Below are 23,849 nucleotides of genomic sequence, written 5' to 3'. Positions count from 1 at the left end.
CTTTCTCCAGTGTCTTCAGGTGGTCTTCATTTTGTGCGTCTGTAGTCAAATCTCTTTTTCTTAGAGGATGTCAGTCATATTAGATTAGAACTCACGTATATTATCATATTTTACCTTAATTACCTCTTTTAAAGCCCTATTTCCAAAAAGTCACATTCTGAAGTATTGAAAATTAGAACTTATTTCAAGTGGGATAAAATCCAGCCCAGAGCATAATTCAATTATTTAAAACATCTATGACTCTGCCTGGCACACAGTGGATCTTGATATATAATAGCTACTATAAAGCAAAATCGAAATAAAGAAGATTTAATAACATTTTATAATAACAAGAGAGATTATTTTTGCAAGGGTGGGGGAATTTTTGTTTTGTTTGCAGTGCTAGGGATCAAACCAAGAGTATGGCACATTCTAGGCAAGTTCTCTACCACCGGGCTATACCACAACTCAGGATTAGTTCTGATTTAGGTACACTGGGTTATTTGATTAAAGGACTTCTAATCTGACTCCTCAAAAGAGCTGATAAACCCTTCAGGAATCATAATTCATGATGAAAGAAAAATTAATGTTTTGAATCTATTAACTTTTAGGGGGTTGCTGGGATACATCTGTTACTCTAGCTACTCAGAAGGCTGAGGCAGGAGGACTGCAAAGTCTTGACTTGAAACTCAAAATTTAAAATAAGGGATGGGAATGTAGCTCAGTGGTAGAGTGCCCAAATTCAAACCCCAATACCTCAAAATAAATAAATAAATAAAACTTATGGTGTAAAAAAAATTCCTCTTACATTCTCTCTATAGAATGAAGGAGATTTTCTCTTTCTGATATGAGGTCTTAAACCTAGGTGTATGCATCTGGATTTACAAACATGTAAATGTGGGCGAGGGAAAGGGGTTCATGTGGGAGAGGTTGGCTGTGAAATAAAAGCTAATGAAATTTTATCAGAAATAACAACAGAAAACAAAATCTATCTTTGAAGCAGGGGCATGACCAATAAGGGTCTGGCTCTAACAAAGGAAGGAGCCTACGCTTGGTTTATTTATACCAGTACAGATCAAAAGGGGGCCCATAGGAGTTTCTTCTGTGAAAAACAGGATAAGGGATGGAGTTAAGCAAGCCGTTTGACTCTAGCGGGTCATTCCCATATCCAGAGCCAGAATTTGAACTTCAGCGGCAAGCTAGCACGGGATAACCACTTGACTCAGGCAATCTAGATCAGTTATTAGTAACTGAGAGTTCCTACGACCAGATATTCCTGGTTAATGGCCCAGCTAAGCTTGGTTCTCATACAAACCATGGGTGGCTTCCCACATCAGAACATTAGGAGGGAAACAAATGAAAGAGAACAGACTAGAGGACAGAAATTTTCACCCACCCTTCTTAGCATATTCTCCACTTGAAAAGATCTAAAAGACTGGAGAAGAGAAGAAAAATGGATTTTTTTTTAATATTAAACCTCTTATCTACCTCTCTTCCTAATCTGTCAGAGAACTGGATGTGAGAAAGGTTAAATAGTCTTATGTGAAAAAGGAGGTAGTGTCCTACCTCCTCACCTCATCAACACCTATGCAACAAAGCTATTTTTTAAAGATTCTAATGTAGATTTATCTAATTTTACTAAGAGTTTTTGATAATGATTCAGTTTTCATCCAACATTTTATCTTTATTATTCAAAGCAATTATATTGTCTTTAAAGGAAATCCCATGAATCACAATTTTTGAAAAACACTTAATAATGTTCCATGAATTCAATTTCTTACTTCACAGCAAGTGAGTGCAATGAATACAGATGAAAATTCCTTTTTGTAATGGGTAAAAAACAAACACATTTTGATGGTGTAATCCTTGTAAAGCATTTTATTGTTTCCAACAAATCAGGGAAAATATTGTTTATTAGTAACAGAAAAATCCTTATTTTACAAAACAAGTGAAAAGCACCAAAGAATCTGGCAACAACTCTGATGAATTCCAGTGTTACTAATTAATAGTTCTTTTAAACTATACTGCAATTTAGTACCCAAAACTTTTATGAAGAAGACCCAAAATGACCCATAACAAGCACAGACACTACTCCTTTAATTCTTCCTACATTCACACTTATATACTGATTTAGTTCACGAAACAAATCTTCTCTTGCAATTAAATGGATTAAGATTAAATATATAATACTATCTTTTTTGAAACAAGATTATTAATACCTAAACAGAGTAGAACATAAATGTTACTAAATGAAGAACCAAGCATTCCTTTTTTGTTAGATGCTTTCAATGTTCAACGACAGCTTAGACTTTTGTGTAAAAACTACTGTACAGCCTATTTTTCTTTTATGAGAGAAATGTACGAACAGTACCCTTAATTATACCCCTGCAAATAGGACATTTTCTTAGAGAAGGGGCACATTCCTGGCATACTACCAGATGACCACAAGGAATGAACACAATAGAAACTTCTTTGTCCATACACACTTTACAGGTTCTTTCTTCTTGCAATCTCCTCAATTGTTCTTCTAGTGACAGACCTAATAACAAAAAGTACTTTAGTGAAAATCAGTTTTTACTTTACATCCCATTAAAAAAAAAAAAAGGTTAATATTTCACATTGATTTTAAGTCTTAATTCTATTTTACCTGAAACATCTTCTGTTGGAATATACTTCATATTCTTTTCCACTGAGGAAAGAAAAAAAAAAAAAATCATCATTCTAGGAAGGTAAATGCAAAACTGCTCACCTAATTTGTTTTTCAAACTTTCCACTGAATGATACAAATATCATTACAGAAAGCTATATATTACCAAGAACTATTACATTTAGGTATACTACTTGGACAATAAAAGATACCACTTTTGGTGCACAAGTTAAATTACTTTTTTTTTTTTTAATTGGATTTATTCTGCTTGTCAGAGACTACCGTAATGCTAAGGATTTCTTAAAACTTTTCCCCAACAAACTCACCAAATAAGTTCTCATATAATGTAGAGTCAATTTCTTTTAGACAGTTTTTAAAGATGTTGGCTGCAGCATTTCCTTTAACTAAAATGGTATCGATCAATTCTCTTGCTTGTAAAGGTATCTGTGTTTTTTGTTTAATAATATCATGTTCCTGTTTATTAATTACATTGGCCTTTAAAAGATGATCCAGGATAGGAAGGACACATGTCAACTGTTGAAAGAGAGCCATTCTGTTCTTCCGTATTAATGACAAATCATCTTCATTTAAAAAAAAAAGGCAAGAAAAAAATCCATTAAACTCCTCCAACTATAATCATATAGTCATTACAACTAACCCTACAAACATTTAGGTACTAAACAAGGCTTGAAAAAGAACAAAATGACTTGTTGGCATTCTGAAGTCTGTCATTTGGAAAACTTCCAGATTATAAACTTCCAGAAGATTATAAAACATAACAAAATAAGGGTCTCTATTTCTATCATCTTTAAGTCAATATTCTAACACATACTAGAACCCTGTTTTCTTTATTCTGTTGAAAGTAAGCAGAGAATATGAGGATAGTTAAAGTTTCTCACCTCTGAATTTGTCTCACCATGGAGTTAATAATACTGACTTCTATTTACATTGTATCTTTTTACTTTTTTAAAGTACTTGTATATCAATGTTTCATTTGACACACATATCCTATCAATCAAACAAGGCAAGTGTTACTGCCTCCCATTTTCAGATAGAGAGAAAAAGACTCAGAAAAGAATGAGTGACTAGTCCAGAGTTACAGAATAAGTTGCAAAACCAGGTGTCTTAGACCAGTATTCTTTTAAACATCTCATACTTAGGGATGCAGAACTGTAATGTTGCAGAGCTTTAGCTGCAAAGTCAAGAATGACTTAGGTTCCCATGTAAGCTTAGCCACTTACTGGCCAAGTCCCCTAACATCCCACTCCACACACCTCAATCAATTTCCTCATCTGTAAAATACAGGTAATAACAGTATATTCCTCAAAGAGTTTTGAGGATTAATATATGAAAAAAAAATTAGTACAATATCTGGCACACAGTTGGCTGGGTTTTTTTTTTTTTTAATAAACTGTCCACATTGATAGCAATTTTTAAATAAATTGCATATGAATCAAACTCGATCTTATTTAAAAAGCAAATGTTTTTCCTTTAATCTCAAATCACATAAAATTCCATAAGTAATTTACTATACTTATGGAATATAAATTGTTATGGTATTATTCATAAAGTTCTTCCTTCTGGAGTCCCAATCACTATAAAACTGCTTATTTTCAGACATTCAAAAAAAATTTGAGTACGTTGCTACAAGGTATAAATCTCATTAGCAATAAATTATAAAAACAGAAGTCTAGTTTCCTCCCCCTTTTACAACTTTCTAGAAATGAACTTCCCTATTCATTTCAAAACTATGAAATTCCTACTCTGACCACAACCTGTCTTTCTACCTTAGTAATTTGCCTCAATGCTAACAAATTTGTTCTCTATTTTTTCAAAATCCATAGATCATTCCCAATTCTACTAGCCCAAGAGTTGTCTCTTGGTTTGTTTATCTCCCAGTCCAATCTAGAGATCAGTCAGGTTATTCCAATGATGTTCTCTTATTAGCACACTTAGCTCTTTTCCCTGTTCCTTACTTGGCCTTTCACCTACTAACTCTCCCATATCCATAATTCAAGACTATTCTAAAATGTATTCAAAGTTGGAGAAAGTCACAAAATCAAGGTAAGTAGACTGGTAACAGTAATCCACATGAGCTTAACTGCTTTAAAATCCTTAAATCTTTTCACGTTCTTCAGACCCTTTCTTTGACCAGCCACTCCCACTTTCCAAATAAAAACACTTAAAGGAGGGGCTAGAGGTGTACGTCAGAGGTCGTGTATGTCTTGGCATGCATGAAGCTGTGGATACAATTGCTAGTACTAAAACAATTTAATAGAAATTTTATGTGCGAGGCACTGTGCTCAAGTATTTTACTAGAAATATCTCATTTAAATCCTATAGTACTCCTGTGGGATTGGTACTATTATTATCCATATTTCATAGATTAGAAAGTTGAGGTATAGCTGAATGAACTGCCAACTTAGTAGCTGATGAAAGCCAGAATTTAAACACAAATCTATCACAAGACACACGTCTTAAACATTTTGCTCCATGGCTTCACAATAAGGGTGTCTTAAATTATTCCTAACTACTTACAAGCTTGAAAGAAGCGTCTCTTCCAACCCAATACTGCAATTTAAACTATACATGCAACCCTTACCTCTTTGCTAGCTCTTTAATTTTGTATTTTGCATGAGTCTTCCCAGCTAGTCTACCTGCTCCTTGAGAACAATCATCATGATTAGCACAGTATTTAGCACTGATGCTTATACAAAACAAACCTTGGTTTAAGGAACATATGATTACTTAAAAGACTTGTTCTGAGAAGCTGAGAATTAAAACACTCTAGATAAACACCAAAATCGGTTCTATACTATCCTTGAGTTGGGCAGGGGGGTTCTCATTAAGCCCTAGGATATCATTCTAAGTTCTACCTTTTGTATAAAAAGATCTCCTAAATAAGGGTTGGTAAGGAAAATATATTAAGAATATAATTTGAAGGAATTTTTTTAAGTAGAATAACTGCAGCCAATTTTAAAATCTTGCTTTTAAAAATGATTAAAATTTATTATGTATGAGGAAGAAATGTAACATGGCTCTAGAAAAGAGCTTATAATGTTAAAAACTCTCTGATTTTTAATGTTAACTTACAGGACAATGTTAACAGGAAATAATCATATAGAATAAATGCTCAAGTAGGGGCAACTGAGAGAGGTAGAAGAGAAGACACTTCAGTTTAGAAATACGTGAGGTGGTGTTACCAGCTTGTAAGTGGGTATGAGAAAAGGATGCTATCCTGCAACATGAGACAATGAATAGCCTCAATGAAAAATAATGTAGATAATTAATATTACAAAATACCTGATGCCACTTCCTCAGCTTGTCTTTCCTTCTCCTCTTCTCTTCTTTCATCTTCAGCATCAAGAAGTGCTGATACAATATCATTAACTGTTTTATAATTCTCTCCAGTGGTTAGAATTTTACTTTGAACTGTCTGTTTTACCAGATTTCTACTAAAGCCCATTTCCAAAGCAGATTTAACCACAGGTGTATTCATCATGATGGCATCTTCAGAAGAACTTTCTCCAGGTCCCAAGTGAACAACTATTTGAAAAGACATTTGCTAATATTAAGTTCCACAAATATAAACTACAGAGAAAATGATGACTATGACACAACCTTTACTCTCATAGCCTGGAGAGACGCCCTATATGCATCAATTTACCTATTAAAAATCAGGACTCAATAATGGCTAAGTAAGAGTATAATTAATATGATAAACCTTTTAAAAATATCACTTTCCCCGACTGCGACCTAGACCTAATGAAGGACTCTCTTGGAAAAAGGCTTAAGAATTTGCATTTTTTCTTTTTTTTTTTCCTTCCAGTACTAAGGATTGAATCCAGGGGTGTCTCCACACACCAAGACCTTTTAATTTGAGACAGGGTCTGGATAGGTTGCCCAGGTTGGCCTCAAACTTACAATCCTCCTTCTTTTTTTTTTTTTTTTTTTTTTTTTTTTTTTTTTGTGGTGCTGGGGATTTGAACCCAGGGCCTTGTGCTTGCAAGGCAAGCGCTCTACCAACTGAGCTATCTCCCCAGCCCACAATCCTCCTTCTAAGTCACTGGGATTATAGGCCTCTGCCACCACACCTGACAAAGGAATTTTTATCATTCAAAAATTCCCCCAAATGATTCTAATAAATATTCATTTTTGGAAACCAATATGCTATAAAAAACTTAGAAGTGAAAAATTATATCCAGGCACTTGTCAAGTATAAATGAGGCCCTGGGTTCAATCCTAAGCACCACCCCAAAAAAAGACAAAACAATTTGGACAAGAAGGATGACAAGAAATCAACTAGCTGGCAGATAGCTGAAACAGACAATAACATAAACACACATGAAAAAGTATAATAAAATAGAATCCAAAATTATCTATAGTAGTAATAAAAACTGTGATAAAAATAGTAAGCAAGTAATATGGTGTTTATACATGCAGAGGCGGATGCTCTGAAGGAAATAATTTAAGGTGATTAAAAGAAAGGAGGCAGGAGCCATTTTAGATAGGTTAGTCAAAGAAGAATTTTCTGGTAACAGGGTGAATGCTAGTTCATGTGGCATTTTGTAAATTACAGTCATACTTCTTCAAGACACTTTCCTGCCATCTGCTGGAAAACTGTTCCAATAAACATAAAACATAAGATGTCAAAAAAGCATTCTGAACAACTCTGCTCAAACACGTGGACAGCATGTATTTCCCTGTCTAAAGAAATAACATCAAAACAAAGACCTGATCCCCAGCAACATAAAAACAAACCCAAAGACCTGAATGATAAGAAAGAGTGAGCTACTGGAATACCTGAAAAGAAGACTCAATCAAGTGTAAACAAGGGAAAAGCTTGACATGGTCAAAAATGGAAGGTGGTAGAAAAATCAGAGAGGACAATGCCCAGATGATATAGAGGCTTGTAAGGAGTTTATCTTTTTTTTCTCTAAGTTTACTAGGAGGGTTTTAAGCTGAGGACAGATGTGGGTCTTTTTTTGTTTTTGTTTTTCAAAAAGTGACTCTGGCTGCTTTGTGGAACATGAGGTGAAATGAATAACAAGGGGAACTATTAAAATATTATGACAGATGATGATGTCAGTATGAATTAGGTTAATAATGACAGAGGGTTACGAAGTAGTCATATTTGGAATATGTTGTGAAGAGAGAAATAAAGACTTCTATTAGATTAAATATACAAACTAAAAAAAAAGAGAATAACATTTTTTAAGTGGATTTTTTTTTAAATAACAGCCTTATTTTAGTTTTTTTCTATGTGGTGCTGAGGATCGAACCCAGCACCTCATGTGTGCTAGGCAAGCACTCCACTGCTGAGCCACAATCTCCACCTGAGATTAATCTTGGCAAATATCATTAATTAAGTACCATTAACTGAGATGGGAAAGACCAGAAAAGGAGCAAATCTGAGGAATAAATGATGGGGAGAAATGTTTGCTTTGTAATATTAACCTATTATAGCTAAAGATGGAACTATCTTTGAGATTTAAACAAGTAGTTGAACATTACAGCCTGGGGCTAGGAACAAGAGAAATTTGGGCTAAACAGGAAGGATATTCCATCAATTAGAAATGTGAAAAAGCAAGCATCAAAGAAAACCTATTCATGATTAATGAAGAAAATAGGAGAAAACCATGAGTCTGATATCAGGGAAGCCAAGAAAGAAGGTGTGTTAAGGAGGATGAAGCACAAGCACATGGCAGGTGCAGGCTGAGGTCCTGCTGTGTGGGCAGGGTATGCAGACATGCTACGAGGGGCAGTTGAATGCAAAAACAAAAATGAAAAATGGGGAGAGAAAAAAAAAAGGATAAAGCATTTAACTATATCAAAAGCTAATTAACAGATCAAATTACAGACTTCCTAACAGCAGTTCCAGTGACCATGACAAAGATAAATCACTACCAAAGCAACATTCTTAATAGAATCCAGAGAATAAGCCCAGCACAGTGGGGCATGCCTGTAATCCCAGCAACTTGAGAGGCTAAGGCAAGACAACTGCAAGTTTAAGGCCAGCTTCAGCAATTTAGCCAGGCCCTGTCTCAAAAAAAAAAAAAAAAAAAAAAAAGGGCTGGGGATGTAGCTCAGTGGTAAAGTAGCCCTAGGTTCAATCCCCCAGTACTGGAAGTAGGGGGTAGAATCCAGAGAACAAGCAAAAGGGTTGGTCCTAGATTATGGGCAAGAATAATTCATACTTTATAAAAGAACAGAAAGAAAAATACATGGATATATATGTGGATTGATGGTTCTGTTTGTGAAATAGCCATTTTGAAGACTGGCAAAGTGATTTTATTAGGGAACTGCAGCAGGATTGCAGGGCAGTCCACTTGACAGCTGTGTTTACAAATTTTAAATAAGAATAGTACCATGATTTATTTAATCTCTCCTAGCTCCATTACAGGAGACAGTTACCATGTACCAAGATATTCCTTCCATTCAAATGTTACCTAATTCCTTATCCAATTCTCCTGAGTCATAGTTTCTAGTACTCATATACCTTGGTCACTTTTCTGTTTCAGCTACAAAACTGCAAATTCCTCTTGAAATGGTATGTGAGGAACAGAGCACCCTTTTTCAGATGTGATTAGTACATAAAATGGTAGACTATTTTAACAAATCTTGGACACATATGTATACATACACATTTAAATACTAACAGATATGGCTAAAATTAAGTTTTAACCCAAAGATATCCTTGCACTGAAATATTATATAACTGACTTGAATACCTAACACCTAACTTGATACTTCAGACTGGGCCTTTTCTAAATCATGAGCTCACAACAACCTTTTCCTCTTTAGAGGGCTTATCTATATCTCTCAATTTGGCCTTTTTTGAACTAGAAAACTTTCTATAATTCTTTTGTATGTCATGAATCTTAGTACATACACAATATTTGTTAATTTCCCAGCATGTTCTCCTGTGGCTTCAGAAACATCCCCCCTTGTTCTTTTTTTTTTTTCCAACATACTTTCATTTCTAACATAGTTACAAAAATTCCCATTCTATATTTGAAATACTTTCATGCATACTTGGTTCAGCATTTTCTTCTCCAGGAGTATCTGAAGTTGACAACAGCTATGAAACAGGAGAAAAGTTAATAGGTAAATCAGAAATCTCCAAAAATCCGAGTAGTAGTACTATTATTAGTCTGCTTTAAATAAATGTATATGCTCTTTCAAAAACTGGGTAATTCACAAACTTCACTTTGCTTTGTTTTACCATGATTACATCTTTCCTTAAACTGCACCCAATTCCAAATTAGAATTCAAGTATTTCTCCCATTTCAGGATTAAGAAAATGTAGTAATGATTTCTCATTCTATTTGGAAAGTAAGGTTTGAACTGGATTACTATCAAAAAGTTTCAACCCCTAACAAGTTATTTTTTTGTTTGTTTTTCTGGAAAAGAGCAAAGTCACTAAAATCCTTCTCCAACCCCATCACAAATTTATACAGTGGCAGGATGAAAATTTTTCAAAAAACTAAAAAATAATATTTTTTAAAGGGCCCTGAACAAACGCATCAGTAACAAAATTAAATTTCAGGTGTCATTAATATAGACACAAACTATGTAACTAGAATTAATAAGCAAACAGAAATAAATCACTTCTATGATACTTCTGTAATTATCACACAGAATTCAATGTTATTAATTTTAGAAATACATCTACCTGTTCAAGAAGATGAGGATATCTAGCTTGAATCTCATCAACAAACTCTTGTCCTTTCATGCGTATTAAGAACTCACACCTAAAACATAAGGAAAATATGTTTAAACATTGTTTCATACCAAAAACAACCGGATTCTTCTAGAAAAGTAGCTTTCAAACCTACTTGATAATAACTTATAGCAAAAACATTTTACATTACAACCCAGTAGATATACATATCCAACAGAGAAACAATATCATAAAACATACATGTTCTTACTATGTGGTGCACTGATATTTTCAAATCATTGAGTAACACACCAGCAACAAAGAGATATCAACCTAGAAAAGGGCACAAGCTGAAAAACAATTTGTTTTTCAGACTTAACACTATTTCAGAAATTGTAAATCAGTATTCCTAAATTTTATCTTTCATACTACATTAACTGCTAAACCTTTTCCAGTGTTTTCGCTTCCATTGTATTTGAAGCACAGTATACCATATTCCTTCTGGAAAATATAAAATCAAATATTTTTATCTACACACACTGTGATAGGGCTACTCAAAGGTGTTCCAGGAAGTAGTTTGTTTAACATCTACTGCCATTCTACTCTTTTTTTTTTTTTTAAACAAATGGTGCTAGACAACTGGATGTTCATATACAAAAAAAAAAAAAAAAAACCCTTGACTTATGCTCATATCATGTAAAAATAAACTAAAAACAGATCAAGTTTCTAAATAAAAGACCTAAAACAATAAAACTTCTAGTAGAAAACAGAGAAAACCCCCAGCATGAAAAAAAAAAAAATTTAAAGATCAAAAACATAATCCAAAAAGATAATTGATAAAATGACATCAACAAAATTAAAAGCATCTGCTCTTCAAAAGCCAATGTAAAATAAATGAAAAGATAAACCACAGAATGAAATCAGCAAGATGACAGATTAAGAGATCCTTCTTCCTCCCTCACAAAAAAAGATAGCTATCCAGGAACAAAGATAGCTCTAGGAGAGCTCAATAGTCCAATTAACCTATAGTAATACAGTGAAGTGGCGGGGGGGCGGGGGGGGAGGCAAATAACTGCACAGAAGAAATCAATGAGGAGATCAGCTGAGCTCAAACATCTGGAGTCAGAAACAAAGAAGGGCAGAAGCTATCTCTATTAGTCATGTAGTAGGACCCATCAAAGTCCCCAGTGATCTTCTCTGGGAAGGACCCTAGCTGCCTTTGCCATTGAAGACATTGCAACAGCTACTGAGACAAACACAGACCTCTAAAGAGATTTCAAAGTGAAAGACTCTCTATTTCCTTAGCGTTCATTGATGCTGAACCCAGCAACCTATTCTGCAAAGGGAACTAACAGCTTTCACCACTGAGATACACACTCTACTGCTATGGAACCCCCAGAGAGGGAGACATTGCTGCAACTCTCCATTGCTGCAGTGGGTACCCCCAGCCCTAAGAAAGGAAGACACTGCCATACCTCCCTGCCTAAAGCAAGCAGCTGTTGCACTACTTCAGGAAAAAGCAGCCCTCTTTTTCCCCCCATGCATGCTCTGGAACCCAGACCTGCAGATGCTTTATGTGCACCCAGGTGTTAGATTCTCCAGGGATGCCACATCTATTCTGCTCAGGTACTCTTCAATATCCAGTTCTGCAGCTGCTCTGCACACATCTGTGCTCCAGACGCAGCTTCAAAGCTACTCAGTATTGATCCTTGTCTCAGGCAACAGAAACATCGCTGCTGCAGGCTGACCAGTGCCCTGGAATGTACAGTCAACTGTCTCTCTGCATGTATCTGCACAAGTGACCCTGGCTCTGTGGCTATAGATGCACACATATCAGTGTCACCACCACCACCACCAAGAGAGTGCCCACAAGGTAGAATTGGTACCAAGAGAGATGCTACTGGCCATGACATTTCCCATGAGAAAAAGAAATCCAGTCTCCAGCAGCCTTGCCACCAAAGACCCAAATAACCCTTGCTGCTTCCTTGGAAACAGGATCCCTGTACTCCTCACTCATAATGACTTCAGCTAACAGAGTCATATAGAGACCATGCCACGAGGCATCCCATGGAACCAAAGCCATCATACCCCTACAAGCCAGAACCCAACACATCCACCCCTAGGTAAAGATCTTTCCCCAACGAAACTAGTTCAGAAAGTCTAGAAGAGTTAAATGTGCAAGGCTGAAAGAAGCTCCCCACCAAAAAAAAGTTGTAATTAAAAAAAAAAAAATACAATTGCTAAAGGAACACAATATTCCAGTAACCAACCCAAAGGGATATCTATGAACTGATGAAACAAGGAATTTATAAATCAGTTTTATTAAAGCTCAGTGAATTTCAAGAGCATATAGACAACTCAATGAAACCAGGAAAACGATACATAACAAAATGAGAAGTTCAACGGAGATAAAAAAATTTTTAAAAATAGAATAAATTCTAAAGCTGAATAAATTGAAAGATAAAACAAAGTAAGAGCATCGACAGCAGACTTGATTAAGCAAAACAAGAATCCATGAACTCAAAGACAGTCATCTGAAATTATCCAATCAGTGAAAGAAAAACAAGAAAAAAAATTATGAAGAAAGCCTATATATGAATTGTACCCTCAAGTAAAACAATATTTGCATTATGTGAGTTTAAGAAGGAAAAGAGCAAAAGAATTGGACAGGAAGATTAAAGAACAGCTGAAAACTTCCCTAATCTAGAGAGAGGGATGGATATTCAGGCACAGGGAGTTCAGATTCTACAGAAAGAGGACTGTTGGCACATTAAAATAAAATTGTCAAAAATCAAAGATGAAACAAGAACTGTTTGTTGGTTGGTAGAGATGGGATCTTACTATGTTGCCCAGGCTGGCCTTGAACTACTAGACTCAAGCAATCCTCCTGCCTCAGCTTCTAAAACCTGGAACTACAGGGACATGCCACCATGACAGGCTCAAAGAAAGGATTTTAAAAGCAGCAAGAGAACAGTTACTCATCTCATACAAGGGAACCCCAAAAGACTACCAGCAGATTTCTCTGTAGAAACTCTGAAGGTCAGGAGGAAGTTCAAGGATGTATTTAAAGTGCTTGGAAATAAAAACCTACAAACCAAGACCACTTTACCTAGCTCTCTTTCAAAAACATGAAAGAGACATGCACAGTTTTCCAGACAAGCAAAAGCTGAGGAAGTTCATACCACTAGATCTGCCTTACAAGGAATACTAGAGGATTAAGGATGTAGCTCAATGATAGGTAATGTACATGAAGCTGTGGGTTTGATGCCCAGCACCACAAAAAAATAGAGAGGGAGAGAAAAGAGGCAAAACAAAACCAAACAAAACCAATGGTTTAAGAAATGCCAAAGAGTTCAAGCAGAAATAAAAGAATACTAAGTAACATGAAAAGTATAAAACTTACTGGTAAAGATAAATATGCAGTCAAATTCAGAGTACTCAAAATGTATAATGACTATGTGAAAACCACTTTAATATATAATAGTCAAAAAGAAAAAAGTATTGGGGCTGGGAATATAGCCCTGTGGTAGAGTGCTTGCCCAGCAAGGACAAAGTTCAAGGTTATTTAAATAAATAAATAAATAAATATATAAAAAAAAATTATAGCTGCAATAACTTGTTAATGGATACACAATACAGAAAGATGTAGTAATATCAAAACCATAATGTAACGGGGGAGAGGGTAGAGCAAAAGGGGAGAAATTTTTGTATGCAATTGAAATTAGATTGTTGGTTTATAATAGATTGTTGTAAGATGTTTATAAGATGTTCTATGTAAGCTTCACAGCAACCACAAGGCAAAAAAATCTACATTTGGTAACAAAAGATAAAGGGAAAGGAAACAAAGCACACCACTATGGAATACCATCAAATCACAATGGAAGACACCAACAGAGAAATAAAAGAAGCATCAGAGACCAATGAACAAGATGGCAATAGTAAATCCTTACATACTGATAATTATTTTAAATGTAAACAGACTAAAGTCTTCAATCAAAACACACAGTATGGCTGAATGGATTAAAAAAAAAATACCCAATTACATTCTGTCTATAAGAGACTCACTTTAGGGGCTGGGGAGATAGCACAGTTGGCAAAGTGCTTGCCTTGCAAGCACAAGATCATGGGTTCAACTCCCAGCACCACAAAAAAAAAAAAAAAAAAAGAAAAGAGACTCACTTTACCTTTAAGAACACACAATCTGGAAATGAAGGTAGAAAAAAAACTATGCAAATAAAAATCAAAAGAAAGCAGGGATATTTATATTTCTATCAAACAAAAGAGATTTAAATAAACTAACATGAGACAAAGGTGGTCATTAATGTTAAAGTAGCCAATTCATCAAAGAACTACAACTGTAATATATCTGCATCCACCATCAGAGTAGCTAAGTATACAGAGAAAATATTTACATATCCAAAGACAGAAATAGCAATATAATAATAGTTAGAGATTTTAGTACCATACTCTTAAATATGGATAGATCATCCAGACAGAAAATTAGTAAAGAAGTACTGGACTTGAATTACACCATTAGACCCAACGAACCAAACAGATATGCAGAGAGCTTATCCAACAGCAACAATACACATCTTTCTCAACCACACGCAGGAAATTCTTCAGGACAGGTCATCTGTCAGATTACAAAACAAGTGACAACAAATTCAAGAAGACTGAAATCATTTCAAGTATCTTTACAGATCATACTAGGATAAAATTAATCAATAAGAGAACAAAGCCAGAAACAACCAATGGGTCAAAGAAGAAACTAAAAGGAAAACATTTTTAAATCTTGACAAAAACAAAAATTCAAATATACCCAAATTTATGGGATGCAGTAAAAAAGCAGTTCTAAGATAAATACCCATATTTAAAAAAAAAAAGCCCTAAAAAAAAATCTTAATCTTATACCTCAAAGAACTAGAAAAAGAATCAGACCAAAATTAACAGATAGAAGGAAATAACAAAGATCAGAATAAAAATAGACCATTAAAAAAACAACAGAAAAGATCATCAGAACTAAGAGCTAGGTGTTTTGAGAAGATAAACAAAATCAACAAAGTTTTAGACAAACTAAGAAAAAAAAAGATTTAGACAAAATCAAAAAGGGGAGACATTACAACTGCTATCACAGAAATATAAAAACTCATAAGAAACTACTATAAACTGCTATACCACTGGATAATCAAGAAGAAATGGACAAAATTCTAGAAACATACAACCCACCATAATTAAAATCATGAAGAAACAAAGAATGAATGCATCTACAACCAGCAAAGAGATTAAATCAGTAATCAAAAAGCTGTTCATGGGCTGAGGATATAGATCAGCTGGGAGAGTGCTTGCCTCACAAGCATAAGTCCCTGGGTTCGATACCCAGCACTGCAAAAAAAAAATTGTTCATGAGAACACAAGTTCTATTCTAGCTTATTTCTCGGTTGATGGAAATGTTCTATATATACTAACTGCAGTAGTGGTTATATGGTTCCACACATTAAAACTCAAAGTGAACTATATGTAAACTATAACTGAATAAACCTTGTTAAAAAAATAAACAAGATATTTTTATTCTGATCTTTGTTATTTCCTTCTATCTGTTAATTTTGGTCTGATTCTTTTTCTAGTTCTTTGAGGTATAAAATTAAGATTTTTTTTAGGGCTTTTTTTTTTTTTAAATATGCAATGGAGAAAAGATAGCCTCTTCAACAAATGGTGCTGGGAAAACCGGAAATCCATATGCAACAGAATGAAACTAAACCCCTGTCTCTCACCGTGCACAAAACTCAACTCACAATGGATCAAGGACCTTGAAATCAGACCAGAGACCCTGCATCTTATAGAAGAAAAAGTAGGTCAAAATCCTCAACTTGTTGGCTTAGGATCAGACTTCCTTAACAGGACTCCCATAGCACAAGAAATAAAAGCAAGAATCAATAACTGGGACAGATTCAAACTAAATAGCTTTCTCTCAGCAAAGAAAACTATCAGCAATGCGAAGAGAGAGCCTACAGAGTGGGAGAAAATCTTTGCCATTCATACTTCAGATAGAGCACTAATTTCCAGAATATATAAAGAACTCAAAAAACTCTACACGAAGAATACAAATAACCCAATCAACAAATGGGCTAAGGAAATGAACAGACACTTCACAGAAGAAGATCTACAAGCAATCAACAGACATATGAAAAAATGTCCAACTTCTCTAGTAATAAGAGAAATGCAAAGCAAAACTACCTTAAGATTCCATCTCACCCCAATTAGAATGGCGATTATCAAGAATACAAGCAACAATAGGCGTTGGAGAGGATGTGGGGAAAAAGATACACTCATACATTGCTGGTGGGGCTGCAAATTAGTGTAGCCACTCTGGAGAGCAGTGTGGAGATTCCTTAGAAAACTTGGAATGGACCCACCATTTGACCCAGCTATCCCACTCCTTGGCCTATACCCAAAGGACTTAAAATCAGATACTACAGAGATACAGCCACATCAATGTTCACAGCTGCTCAATTCACAACAGCCAGATTATGGAACCAACCTAGATGTCCTTCAATTGATGAATGGATAAAGAAACTGTGGTTATATATATACAATGGAATATTACTCAGCTATAAAGAATAATAAAATTATGGCATTTGCAGGCAAATGGATGAAATTGGAGAATGTCATGCTAAGTGAGATAAGCCAATCTCAAAAAACCAAAGGAAGAATGATCTCGCTGATAAGCGGATGATGATGACACATAATGGGAGGTGGGAGGGGGGCAAGAATGGAGGAAGGAGGGACTGTATAGAGGGAAAAGAGGGGTGGGAGGGGTGGGGGGGAAGGAAAAAATAACAGAATGAATCAAACATCATTACCCTATGTAAATGTATGATTACGCAAATGGTATGCTGTTACTCCATGTACAAACAGAAACAACATGTATCCCATTTGTTTACAATAAAAAAATAAAATAAGTAAGAATTTCCTTCCCCTTTAAAACAGAATACTTTGAAAAATTTCAAAGTAATTATAATATATAATAATCACATACCAGTAGTAGAGAACATATAAACACACTAAAGATTCAGGTTCAACACCCAGATGACACAGTTAGTTGTCTTGTATCCCTGACCTCTGTATAACTTTAGTTTTGTTGTTGAACTGATTATATTCTTAATGGTTAAAGACATGAAGCACAATAAGTACTGGCTGTCCCATATTTCTCCCTTCTCCAATAAATTCCATGAGGACAGAGATTTGTCTGTTATATCTTCAGTATCTAAAATAATACTAAGTAGTACCTAAATAGTTGATAAATAAGTGATTTGTGCTAAAATACAGTGATAATTATTATCCATTGTGGTTTTTTACTGAGATTAAAGATTATTCACAAAACTTGTTGTTTCTAGAAAAGTATTTAGCAAAAAGCACCCCCAAGTCTTCTCCCTTGCTAACCATTTAGAGCTAAACACAAATTACAAATTTAAGAATTTCATTGTGCTTTACAAAGCATGAAATGTAGCAATTCAAACACTGGAATTTGGAAGGTGTTTGTCTTTTTGATATCATAACATCAGTAAATTTCAAATTATATATATAACTTCATAAAGCAAAAAATAATTTAAAATTCTGAAAAAGTTTTGTCTCATATTAGAATTTTAAATAAATATCACTTTTCAGAGTGAAAATCAAAATTTACATCATATGAGTAGTAATGATACAAAGTACAACTTTTAACAATACACTGATCCATAATCAAATATTTCTCTTTTTTTTTTATACCAATATGGAGATTGTCCTTGAGCATGCTAGGCAAAAGCTCCACTCCTGAGCTATATCCCCAGCCTTCAACTTTTTTCTCATCATTTATCATATAAAAAGGACAAAAGGATCCTATAAATTCCTGAAACGGTGAAAGAGATTCTTCATTAATGTGAAAGGCACTCACAGGTCCAAATATTATCTATATCATATGATTCCATTTACATGCAGTACCTAGAATAGTCAAATTTATAAAGGCAGAAAGAAGTTACCAGCAGGTAAGTGGCAGTCAAGTGGCAGGAGTAGGAGGTAATGGGGAGTTAATGTATAATGGGTAGTGTTGTGATTTGGATGAAAGAACCCAAAAAATTCACATTAGGCAATGCAGCAATGCTCAGAGGCAAAAAACTAGGATTATGAGAGCTTTGACCTCATAAATGGATCAATCCATTTGTTTGATTGATAATTTGAATAGACTCTTGAGTGGTAACTGTAGACAGGCAGAGCACAGGCTGGAGGAAATACGTTACTGTAGCTCGCTCGCACTATCTCAAATGAGTCACAAGAAGTTAAATTATATCCAAAGTGCATGGCTTACAAAAGAAGAAAAGTACACAAAAGATTGCAGAACATTTTAATTAAAAATTGGTCTTTTGAAAGATTAATTCACCCATGACGAGGCTTTGCTATATATAATTTAAAAGTAAATGTAATCATGTAAGTGTACCTACTTCTTTTAAGCCCCAAGTTTTATGTAGGAATACCTATTACACTGATAGAAACTTGGGTTAAAGCTCAGCAGCAGAGTGTAAACTTAGCATGTTCAAGGTCCTTTTACCCCAGCACTGAAAAGAAAAAAAAAAAAAAAGTTACCTTGGAAACCACTTAGCGTGTTCTACCCATGGATCATCTCCAGATTCCCAACACCTCAAGCCACCATCACAGCAAAAGCATTTGACATCATCATTGCGATCTAAATTGAAAAAAAAAGACCAAAAATTGACTGTTCAAGTGTTCTAATACATAAATCGAAAACAAATTAGAAAAGCCATATAGCTATTTATTAGTTTCTTACCCACATAATAAAAACCGGCACTTGCAAGCTGCTCAGGCTGAACTGGAACACTAGGTGGCCAGTACATAAATGTTCTCATTCGAGCTGCATGTGTCTGCATGCTCAAATTTGAAATACTAAACCTCAGTGTTTCTAGAGAATTTTCCAAAAACGGACAGTTGGGAAAATGTCTCCTGTGTTCTGACATAGCATCATCCTTTGGTTCCCAGTTACTTAGCTTCCCACCACAGGCAAAGCAGGCTACCCTATCTCCAGGTCCTATGTAGTAAAAGCCAGCTCTCGCCAATTCCAATGGTGACAAAAAGGTTAATGGCCACATATTATAAGTAAGAAATCTGGCTTCTTCAGTACTCATTGCATAACTGTAGGGGTTAGTCCTCAGAGGAGAAAAGTCTTCAACAGCTCTAGAATTAAGAGGATTTGGTGAAAGGCTAGAATAAGAATCACTGAATGAGCCACTATGTTCCAAACTAGGAGACAATGAATGTGCAAAACTGTTTCCCATTGGAGAGGTATTCTTAGAGGTGGATTGCAGACTAGCTGAAACCAGATTCTGAATAAAGCTACAGCTAGGATATAGCTGTTTATGCTTTTCAATAGGATTGTCTCCTTGTTTCCAGTTATCCAGCATCAGGCCACAACAGAAGCATTTGACCTTGTCTTTCACACCAGTATAATAAAAACCAGCACGAGCAAGACTCCTTTCTGAAACAGGAACACCGATAGGGAAAGTTGAATATGTGGACATTCTGTAGAGTTCACATGAAAAGTCATACTTCATTGTTTGTTTGTTGTCACTTGTCCAATTTGACAGGATTGTGCTATCTTCCATTATACTCCTTGTTTTTTGATGAAAGGGATCTCAGATAACTCTTTGGAGGTAGTTTTGTGCATAAGTAGGCAGAAGTACTTTCTGATGGCTAAAACTTTCAAATAAAATTTCTCATCACTTTTTTACACAAAAAAGAAATAGACTCCTATTTAATTGAACCACCTCACCCTCTTTACTAGATTTATATCTAGGTGGGATGAATATCTCTCCTAAATTACCAAAACACTTTCAAATACTTTCGGATTATATTAGCACTTTTAAGTAACCCACATGCTATTTGCTCATAATTTCTTATAATAACTGACTTGAAGGCCTGAAAAAAGTTTATGCACTTCTAAAAATATTAAAAACTTCTTTGTTTTTCAAAGAAGTTTATATTCTCAAAATTATAAGCAACAACAGAATATCTAAATTATGCCTTTAATTTGCTTTTGGTTGCAAGTTAGGTAAACCTAGAAATCAGGACAATTACTGAGTATGCCACAAAAGTAAAGTTAAATGTAAGCTTTTTCCCCTTTACAAGCACTTTACTGTGACATACAAAATGATCCCTTCTTATTCTAGCAAATAAGAGTAATTAAAACCTTCAAAGGGTCACATTATTTAAAGAGTAATTTCACATAGCTTATCACAGAATTGACTTAAGTGGGTTACATTAGCTTAAGCTAACAACTTTTGGGGAAGTCAACACCCAAAGCTTTATTGTATCTATGCCTGCTATATGTGATGTCAAATGAATTTTGTTTAAAGCTTATGAAATGTTAACTCTTCTACCTTTGCTAAACATTATATTTGTTTCTACTTCCTGCAGTACCATATTGTATTTCTTCCTAACTCTGCATATCTTTTATACCTGGTCAACTGATGGTATTTTCTCCATAAACTCAGCCATAAAATATCCACAGCACACACTTTCTATATTGAATTAAAAACTTTAAACTGATCTTCATTTAAGGACCTTTCAGATATGGTATCAGTCATGTTATAATTTATGGATCAATTAATTTATCAAGACAGCTCTTTTGTTATCACGAATGCCTAACAATATGTTACCAATAGAATAACTGTTTACACAGAATGTACCAGAATTTACTAGCTTCCTTCCAAAGACTCAGTATTTTAAAAATGTGATTCATACACAAAATTACACTCCATAAAATTCAGATTTTATCCCTTTATAAAGTTTTGTACTCTCCATATTGAGATTCATTTCTGCAGGGGGAAAAAATGAGTAGGGGGGAACTCTTCAGGGCTGTAAATCTGAAAAAGATTAAAAAAAAGGTATATTAGAAAACTAATTGCATGGCACACAGAACTTAAGAGATTCAATTTATTCGGTAAAGTTTAAGAATGATTTACACTTTTTATAATACATCTGAATTCCAGCAATTTGTCACCAAAACTTTCTAATTGGAAAAGCTCTTAAATAAAATAGAGACATGCAATATACCCCATATCAATAACTAGACATCTTTTTAAATGTACAATTTCAAAGACAGAAGCGCATTTTCCTCACAGAAAAACATTCTGTCCTTGGTCTCCCTCCCCTTTCATAAGATAATCTCCCGCACTTTGTTGGAGACAAAAGGGGACAGTGTTGAAAAATAACAGATACCCCTAACCCGTTTAGTGACAGCACAACATTATTTTTCAATGCCTAGTCACTGCCTAGCCCACTCAGAGTAAGAGGCATCAGGAAGGGCTCATTAACCTAATAAACTCTGAAAGACTAACATTCCCTCACAATTCCAAAGGAACAACCACAGAAAGCAATTTAAAAAAAAAAAATAACAACTGTGTGTGAAACACTGGCTTTGGTTTTATAAGATGACTTATAAAACTGTCTTAATTCCACCAGATCTTGTGTGTGTATTTTTTTTAAAGTGCTGGGAATGGAACCCAGGATCTCCTTCCTTCATGGTAGGAAAACGCTCTCCACCTCTGATCCTTTATATCTTATATTTTAAGTTATAGACTTTTATTTACACAATGCCATATCGATTTTGCTCTCTTTGTGCAAACTGTAGCTGGGCAGGGAGGGGACAGACTGGAAAGGAAAATAGAAACTACGGGGTTTACCCATTAATTTCCCCGAGTTATTTCTCACAACAATATAGGACTACTTATTGGCAAAGTGCAATTATAACCACCTGAAATATGAGATCTCGCCGCCATACAACTGTCTTCAAAATATTAAAGAAATACTGAGGGCTAAGTTTAAAATCTTGCAAAAATTCTTAGAGAAAATATCTTGGTCAAAGTCCAAGGACGGAAAAAGTGGGCGGTGGCCAGAGTCAGCTTGAAAACAAGTCATTTATAAACTAAAGCCCTTTCGACTGCAAGTCCTGAAGCTAGGGTTTCCGAAATAAATAAAAAGCTTTGGCGAGAGAGGAGAGCCCTTGGCGACCCTCGACGCTCGGTGGAGCGGCCCCTGGCCCTGTTTTACAACCGGTCGCAGCTTCAGGGCAGTGGCCGACCGACCGACGGACCGAGTACACTCACCGCAGTACCGGCGCTGAAAGCACGAAAGCAGGGCGGGGACTACGAGGCCTCCTCAGACCAGGGAAGCAACGGCACCTACACGAAGCGGAGCCGAATGCCGACCAGCTCTGCGGCGTTCTGGCGTTCCGAAAACTCCAACCCCAGCTGGGTCAACGCCGACGCACGGTGACGTCAGTACGCCCTACCGCGGGGCGTGAGCCAACTGCCGCGTGAGGACGTGCGGAGATCGAGCGCATGAGAGCGTTGTGGAGCGTGCGTTCTGGTTCGGGAAGAGGAACGTCCCGGAAGGACGCGTGGGGGCCGGATGCAGTGTGGCCACCCCGCCGAACTTAACGGCCCGCTGGTGGGGCGAGGAGGCGGCCCGCATCGGCGGGGTGTTTCAGTTCTGAACCTGGCGGTGTATCTTTAACGTTCCCCCTCCTCTGACCTAACGGTCTCGGGAGGGGAACGTGCACACCGGGAGCGTTGCGTTTGAATCTTGGGAAACCCTGAGGGATCGCTGTTGGGCCCAAGTGTCACGCCCTTCCCGCCGGCGGCCTCTGGGATCCAGCCCTGGGCGAAACTGCCGCGGTGGGACGCCTGCTTTGGTCCGAGCTGACCTACTGTGAGGATGAGTTCGTCTTGGTGACTTTTTTTTTTTTTAAACCCCTGTCTTTTTTAATAAAGTAAATAATTGGAACCGTCTTTCTGAGCTCAGTGCATCTACCTGGCATCAACATTCAGCTGCCGGCTGTGTAATTGGGAAAGTGACAGCAGCAGCAGATAAATTTTAAAGACTTGGTGCATTTTACCATCAGTCACATTTTGTTTACTTTTAAATTTTTGGTTTTCTGTGTTAATGTGAAAAGTTTCCATTTTCAAAACTGATTTCTAGCAACATGAAATAGGCAATATTTTTCGACTCTTTGGATGAAATAGCATATATACACTCGTGCACGTACAAATCCTGTAGGAACCACACAAGCAGACATTTACCAAAAACCTTTTTGTTGACAGAAAATTGTAAATAAAAAAACCTAACCTTGGCTTTACTAGTCTTTTGTCTTCCTCCTTTCTAGTAGTATGCCAACACAGTGGCATGCATTGTTCGTTGTATTGCCGCTGACTTTTTAAAATTTTTTTAAATATTTTAATCTGCTAGCCAGTCTTTGTCAATGGAATTACATGCCTTCTTCTCTCTTGGGAGCCCCAGGGGGCAAACATTTTAAAAACGTAAAATAAGCCACTTGATTAGGCAGCCAGGGGAATTCCAGGACCCTGAACCATTTCCCATTTCCTGTTCATGTCATTTCTACCCGCCAGTTACAGGAGGTCTTCTGTCCCAATGTTAGTAGTAAAAGGAAAGTATTTCTGACAGTTTGTGATACAGAGAAAAGAAATGCTATGATCCCCAATGACTAAAAAC

The 23,849-nt window shown here is 35.9% G+C and overlaps 1 protein-coding gene across 1 annotated transcript; it reads right to left on the bottom strand.

The window, feature by feature from the left end:
- Positions 1-1,839: 1,839 nt before the first annotated feature.
- On the bottom strand, positions 1,840-22,656 carry Birc2 (baculoviral IAP repeat containing 2). Its single transcript, XM_047519687.1, has 9 exons — positions 22,445-22,656; positions 19,111-21,202; positions 18,909-19,008; positions 10,302-10,380; positions 9,662-9,707; positions 5,930-6,172; positions 2,953-3,207; positions 2,627-2,668; positions 1,840-2,518 (listed from the first exon to the last, which is right to left on the bottom strand). The coding sequence occupies exons 2-9, from the start codon at positions 19,940-19,942 to the stop codon at positions 2,325-2,327; spliced, it is 1,791 nt and encodes a 596-aa protein (XP_047375643.1). The 5' UTR covers positions 19,943-21,202; positions 22,445-22,656; the 3' UTR covers positions 1,840-2,324.
- Positions 22,657-23,849: the final 1,193 nt, after the last annotated feature.

The sequence above is a fragment of the Sciurus carolinensis genome, chromosome 11, assembly GCF_902686445.1.
Source record: "Sciurus carolinensis chromosome 11, mSciCar1.2, whole genome shotgun sequence".
Lineage (NCBI taxonomy): Eukaryota > Metazoa > Chordata > Mammalia > Rodentia > Sciuridae > Sciurus > Sciurus carolinensis.
The sequence above is the reverse complement of the archived record's forward strand: the minus strand, read 5'-3'. Positions and strand labels throughout refer to the sequence as shown.

Bases quoted from the DNA above. Each gene is read 5' to 3' on its own strand.
- Birc2 (XM_047519687.1), bottom strand. From the start codon at position 19,942: ATGGAAGATAGCACAATCCTGTCAAATTGGACAAGTGACAACAAACAA. The intron at 19,009-19,110 runs GTAAGAAACTAA...TTTTCAATTTAG, and splicing joins TGCCGGTTTTTATTATGTGG to ATCGCAATGATGATGTCAAA. The intron at 10,381-18,908 runs GTAACTTTTTTT...CTTATGTTTTAG, and splicing joins CACGCTAAGTGGTTTCCAAG to GTGTGAGTTCTTAATACGCA.